Genomic DNA, 7417 nt, shown 5'->3' on the forward strand with positions numbered 1-7417 from the left:
TTACAAAGTATGTGTTATTTTTGCTAAAAATAAAATACCCTATATTGATCATGTGGTCTATTCACTAAACATGTGGTTAATTTTCATTAACGTTTTAATAAATCAATTATTATGTTACATTAATTATTTACAATAATACTATATTTATAAATTAAGCGTAATAATTATCTACGCTATACATATAAATTAAGCGTAATGATTGTAAATTTATTGAAATATCAAGATCAATAAAGTGTATCTTGTTAAAATAACTCATGAATTTTTTTAACGACTTTTAAAGTTGTTGTTAACGTGTATAAAAATATAATATAATTTAATGATTGTCACTTTTAAAATTAAGATATAACCACTGTGTATAATACTCTTAGGCGCGTTATCTAGAAGAGCACTCCTTAGTAAATCCAAGACTTAATCAAGGTTAAATTATTAAATTAGCCTTTATTATACGCTTACGGTATAGTCACTTCATCCTAAAATTAATTATTCTCCCATTTTGATTTTGAAAAGTTTTTTTTTTTTCAATTTTAACTTAAATTTAAGTATTTTTGTTTTATTACTGTATATAATATTTGATTGATAATATTTATATGACTGAATTGAGTTTTATATGTGTTTTCATTAATATAATTTTATAGTGAATTTTGTATCTGAAACTTTCTGATGAAATTATAGGTTGCACCTTAATTATAATTAGTCTTTTTTATCCTTTAAAGTGAACTGTGTATTTTATATTAATACTATTATTTATTATTCTTAAATAACTGTGTTCGTAAGCGAATGAAATTAATGACGAATTCGTGGCCAAACAGAAAATAAAAATTGAATTGTAATAGAACGAATAAGAATAATACGCAAACCTTCGCGGTTATGCTCTTTATTCACGTATCAAATAAGAATAATAATCCACAAAAAAAACTAAGTAGGAAAGTTTTCCTACGTTCACTATAAATAAACAAACTAAACAAGAGATAAACTTAAACTAAAGATAAAGATAAAGATAAGATCAAATTATTTAAATTTATATTTAAACTCCTACTAAATTTTCAATTGTTGGTAGCCGATCTTATCCTTGTCCCCGTTTTAATTTGTGACTTCCTGCCACTTTCACAATACAGCCTTTCCAATCCGTGGCCCCCATAAAACACATATCCATAAGACCAAAAATATATGTAGGGGAAATAATTACTTGGCCCAACTTAGTCTTTTCAATAGCCAAATAATAATTTGTAAGTCCAAGCAAGCCCATTAACTATTCCTGTAGCCCAACACTTGATATTCGATCGGATCCTACATCATTCTCCCCTTCTTCAGAAAGACTCGTCCTCGAGTCTAAAACTTCAACTGAAATATTCAAATGATCCTCAAGAACTGTATGAATAATGTTTCCAACATCACAAAGATCCGTATATTTCTCTTTAATAAGCCTTTTGACCCAAGGTTTGCCCTCAATATTTCCTAGATCAGTATTATTCAAACCCACACCAATCTTTTTGAAATTGTTATTCAAATCAAAATCAACATCTTCATTATACATGTTGATGTCTTTATTGGTGACTACCTCCAAATCACTTTCATCATCAGATTTAGAAAAAGAAAAAAATTCCTCTCCATCAACGTCAGTATCATAAATAGGGACGGTATCTTCAACCACACAAAGTTCAGAAACGTACTCCATGTTAAAAACTTGATCAACCGAATCAACAAAATCATCCGGTTGAGGCTTTCTTGAAAATTCAAGATTTTCAAGCTTCATCTCTATATTACGCAAGAGATGTTTCATGTCTTCCAACTCTTGAAACTTGCGATTCAATCTCTCGAACTCAGCTTGTTTAGCCATGCCTGAAATTTGATACCAAATAGTGTAAAAAGGACCGGGCTAAACAATGATAAAAATGGATAGTGATTAAACCTTCTCGGTTTAATATTTGGAGCAAACCTTCACTGTTCAATAAACCTTCACGGCTTATGTTTATTAACGTAAATCAATATTCATAACCCACTTACAATTGTTTTTGGTTACAACTTAAATAGCAAAATAGAAAAGGATAAACTTTAAACAAAGATATATTCAAAGTAAAAGATAACTTGGAGTTGAATTCAGATCAAACTCTCTTATTCCCACGTGACTAGCAAGATGATTCTTATCCATTTCCTTTTCACATATCCTTATCATCCAATTTCCATTCTCTGACCAACACTTTTAGCCCACTTTAAACTTTGTGGCCCAACATTAATACCATCCATGTACCTTACCATCGTTATTGGACCTGGACAACCCGTATATGCATCATCCTCATTTTCTTCAAAAAGACTCATCCTCGAGTCTACATCGTAGCAACTACCACCAAAAAATTGTGACAAAACATTAATATTAAAATTGGCCGAAATATTGTGATGATCCAGGACGTCAATCATGTATGTGTTGTTAATTTTTTCCAACACATAAAAAAGACCATCAACTGTCTCATCTTCACTCTCATGACCGATTGACATGTTCAACCCGTCCTCTTGTTCAACCCAAATAATGAAAGAAATCGTGGCCAAACAGAAATAAACAAATAAATTGGATAACTCGTACAAAAAAGCCGTAGGCTATTTTTTTAATAACAAAATATCAACTGAGTTGTTCAATGGAAAATAAGCAAATATATATGTTGTCTACGGAATATTCCAGAAGCAACAATTATTCCAACTCTTAGCTAACAAGATAAGAATTAAAAATTAAAGATAAACATGAAACATAAAAATTAAAAATCAATTCCAAGTTGATTCCAAATCTCCAGCTACTTTCATTCGTAGGTCAACCAGGCCCATTCCACCATGTTTTGGACCACCCATTAGTATTTAAGCCCAATTCTACATCATTTCCCCATTCTTCGAAAAGACTCGTCCTCGAGTCTACATTATCGACATATGATGACAAATTAGCACCATTAAAAGTGACCAAACCATTGTAATGACCCGGAAGCTCATTATATACATCGTAATTAATTTTTCCTTTCACATGTAAAGGACCATTAGTTGTTTCCTCTTCACCTTCCTCTTCCTTAAGTTCAAAAAAAGAAAAAGATTCTTCACCCTCAGTATCATAGATGGATTCGGTATCATAGATGGATTCTCCATCCTCACCATCTGTATCATAGATGATTTCTGAATCGATTCGTTCTAAATCGTATAGCGCATGGAATCGTTATTGGTTCAGTTCCAACTCGGCAATTCGCTTATATAATCGTTCAATTTCTGCATTTCGAGGGTCTTCGTTACCTCTTTCGGCGTGTCTACGATTATCCCCATCGCTGCCTCGATCGGCGGTTCTGCAATAGCCTCCTCGATAACCTCCACGAAATATTGTTTGGCCAAAACCTGAGCTCTGGATACCAAATAATGACGAATTCGTGGCCAAACAGAAAATAACAATTGAATTGTAATAGAACGAATAAGAATAATACGCAAACCTTCGCGGTTATGCTCTTTATTCACGTATCAAATAAGAATAATAATCCCAAAAAAACTAAGTATGAAAGTTTTCCTACGTTCACTATAAATAAACAAACTAAACAAGAGATAAACTTAAACTAAAGATAAAGATAAGATCAAATTATTTAAATTTATATTTAAACTCCTACTAAATTTTCAATTGTTGGTAGCCGATCTTATCCTTGTCCCCGTTTTAATTTGTGACTTCCTGCCACTTTCACAATACAGCCTTTCCAATCCGTGGGCCCCATAAACACATATCCATAAGACCAAAAATATATGTAGGGGAAATAATTACTTGGCCCAACTTAGTCTTTCCAATAGCCAAATAATAATTTGTAAGTCCAACTTTAGCAAGCCCATTAACTATTCCTGTAGCCCAACACTTGATATTCGATCGGATCCTGCATCAGAAATTTTCTCAATTTAGGTTACCAATGAAGGTGAGTAGTTTTACTCTGATGTATATGCAACGTAATTGTTTTATTCAGTGATCATTTTAGACTATTTTTTCGTCCACCTCAAAATTTGTTGTTAGTGAAATTAAACTTAGAGAATTTTTGCGAGTATGTCATGATATCGACTGCTATGTGAAGGAAATAATTATTATGTTGTCTTTAAAGTTTTGAGCTAAAGTAATGTATATACTGAAACACTTGGCCATATGTTCCATAAAAAGATTGCTTAAAGTAACATTGTGCTATTTAAAAGCCGGCCCAAATGATTAAGTGGTACACTTTAAGCATAAGACAAGAAAAATGTGTGTAGATTTTCTAATTGCAATTATTTATGTACTCGTAATAGTTTGTAAATTATGGACAAAAAGGAAATATTGAAAGTTGATTTGCATTTTTTTTCTTTTCGTAAAGTATTAACGTAGCACAAAATCCACGTGAAATGTGTTTGGATCACTCTTTTGTCACATCACAGGTTGATTAAAAAGTAACCCATCTAAATTCTTAAATTTGTCTGGTTTAATTTATTGTATCATCTTAATATAAGATACTACTAATCGTTGTTACCTGCTTGCTTATCATGTGCATGCCTTGATATATGCGTGTCTTTCGAAAACATTTTAATATGGCAATTAATCTTTAAAACAATATCATTTGCATTCTTATATTTCCTTCTTTAATATAAGGCTGGTTATAATTTTGTTTTGTATACATCCAATTATTCTATCACTCGTTTCGTGTTGGAAATTATGGGTTATTTGAGTTTATGTTTTGGAAGGATTTTCTATTATCGCGATTACAAAATTCGTGTACTAATAACTAAATTTAACTATTAAGAAAAAATTGTTGCCATCACACATGTTCTAAAGGGAAGAAAACTTTATAACAATATTTAGACGAGTTGTTCTCTTTTTTTATTTTGTTAAAGTGAAGTGATGTTTTAAAAACATAACTTTTTTATTCTTTTTTACTTTGGTATATTATATGTATATTTAGAGAAAAGGGCATCATTTTGCAATATCGTGATAAGTAATTAAAGAGTTGGTATGTCATCAAAACAAGTGTAACTTATTAGGTGATTTTGCTATAATAAGTGAAGTTGTCATCATATTGTATGTTACTCCGTATTAGCTAACTTGCATGATAATGTTACTCCGTATTAGCTAACTTGCATGATATTATAATTATAATTATATCCAAAATTAACAAACTTGATTGACATGAAACAAGACCATACAATATTTTTGGTGTACTAACTAGAAAAGACAAAATTATAATTTTACACCCTTGCACTTCCTTTGAAATTGTCACAAACAATCATAAGACTTTAGTAAATTCTTGTATTATCCAACAAGATGGACTCATATAATACCAAAAACTTTGAATGAAAAGGAATTAGTTAGAAATGTTTTTATAAATTAAATGTTTGATCACAAGCTATATGCATAATGCATGATTCTTTTGAATTCAATTTGAACCTCTCTGAATAATGTTCATAATTGAAAGTGCAATAGCAGACAATTCAAAAGTTGCCCTATTTCTCTTAGTTAATGGAGAAACAACACCTTTCTTTTGCTTAAAACCATCTTCACAAGTGGTAGTAGCATCCATTACGGAACTTATTTGGACATTCGCGTCAAAGTAGTGTTTCGAACTATAACTCTTCATAGCGTTTTTAATACCGGGAATGGCGTCCGAATAAAGCTCAAAACAATCATTCAAACATGACTTTACATAAGGATCGATTTTCGTGTTGTTCTTGAGCAATTGTTTGATGTAACATCTAGTGTCAGTAACGTTATACCTCGTTAGCCTAATGGACATCATTCCGAGCCCTTCAAGGTTGGCACAATGACTAGCCGGTGCCGCTTGTAAAGAAGTGGTGCAAAATTGTAGGTTTACATTAGGGTCTTGTTTTGAGGAGGTTTTACAAGTATCATAGATGAGGTTTTGGCCATTGATCATAGAGATGAAAAATAAGAAATATAAAAGAAATGGAAGAGAGAAAAAAGATGAACTCATTTCTCTTGTGTGGTTTTAGGGTGAATATTGTGTCTTGGTTTTCTTCTTAACAATGAGAGTATTTATACAAAGAGAGGATGGGAAAAGGGTATGTTTGAGAAAAATTTGGATTTTTTGTGAAATATGTAAGGAGTGTTTGAAAGTTCTAGTTAAAAACAAGAAACGGACCAAAAAGAAAAAGGAAAAGGAAAAACAATTGTTGATGTCCTCAAGAAAACGAGATATATATATATATATATATATATATATATATATATATATATATATATATATATATATATATATATATATATATATATATATATATATATCACTTGGGTTATCATTGTTTACATTTTATGGTGTATACAAGTCTATAGTACTATTTAGTACGGTACAAACCGGAATATTGATTTATCCATCATACCATGCCTAACGCGCCGTCACTACCACCAACTGAGCTGATATTGCATTGGAAACGCTGGGTAACGCCGGTAACGCGGCGTCACCGGTGACATTTCGCCGGCTTCAGTCACATGAGAAACTGAGTATTTTTTGGCATTAGGGTCTACTAGACGTGTCATTATTGGGTCAAAAATATATTCGTTGAATTCAAACGAATATATTAACGTTTGTATTTTTTTTTTATTCCAAAAATACTTATTTTTCAACTATAAATTACTCCACTTCTCATTTTCAATTCATATTTCATTTCTTATATCTAAATCATATTTCAATTATCATTTCTTATCAATTATCATTACTAAGAAAATATAACAAAAAATGGGGTGTGTGAGAAAGAATATGAGGAGAGAGAGAGAGAGTGAGGAGTGAGTGTAACAATGGAAGAGCGAATAGGATGCGAAACTGGTACAACGAGCGACTACACGATCGATTAGTGATGTGTTGCACCAAATACTCTTAATTATAACTAGATTTAAATACCACAACAAGCACACACAACTAACGAGCAACTAAGTCCCGGTCATTATAGCACTTTTCATGTAAGCATTCAAGTCAAGTTCGTCCCAAGAGAGTAGGTCAATTGAATATTGAAACTATAATTGTACTAGTTTGATTGGGGGGTTTTGATTGATTTTAACCACTGTTGCAAAACACCCCGTCTCGAGCCGTCTCGACGCCCGTTGCGACGGTTTGGTGACTAGCCCGTCCCGTCTCGATGAAAACCGTCTAATATGACAGACAACGGTCAAAATTTGGGTCAAAGTTGAAAAAAATCAGGTCAAAGTCTCTCAAAATCCGGAAAATCCAGAAAGTCAGTAAAATCGGTCAAACGTATTTAAGTTTGAATTTTCCGTATTATATTAACGATGATACCAATTATGAGTACATATTAGTCAATTAAAGTTTTTGGCTTCAACATATATACACATATATATATTTATATACTTATATATTTAAAAGTCACCTTTGGTCAACGTCCATCTCGACACCCGTCTCGAACGTCTCGACCTTTTTAGGAC

General features: G+C 31.8%; 1 protein-coding gene across 1 annotated transcript; it reads right to left on the bottom strand.

The window, feature by feature from the left end:
• Positions 1–5388: 5388 nt before the first annotated feature.
• On the bottom strand, positions 5389–5954 carry LOC139854130 (putative invertase inhibitor). The gene has a single exon (XM_071843453.1). The coding sequence runs from the start codon at positions 5952–5954 to the stop codon at positions 5400–5402; it is 555 nt and encodes a 184-aa protein (XP_071699554.1). The 3' UTR covers positions 5389–5399.
• Between the last annotated feature and the right edge of the window lie 1463 nt (positions 5955–7417).

Source organism: Rutidosis leptorrhynchoides, chromosome 6 (assembly GCF_046630445.1).
Source record: "Rutidosis leptorrhynchoides isolate AG116_Rl617_1_P2 chromosome 6, CSIRO_AGI_Rlap_v1, whole genome shotgun sequence".
Classification (NCBI taxonomy): Eukaryota; Viridiplantae; Streptophyta; class Magnoliopsida; order Asterales; family Asteraceae; genus Rutidosis; species Rutidosis leptorrhynchoides.

Coding starts and splice junctions, on each gene's coding strand:
- LOC139854130 (XM_071843453.1), bottom strand. CDS start 5,954: ATGAGTTCATCTTTTTTCTCTCTTCCATTTCTTTTATATTTCTTATTT.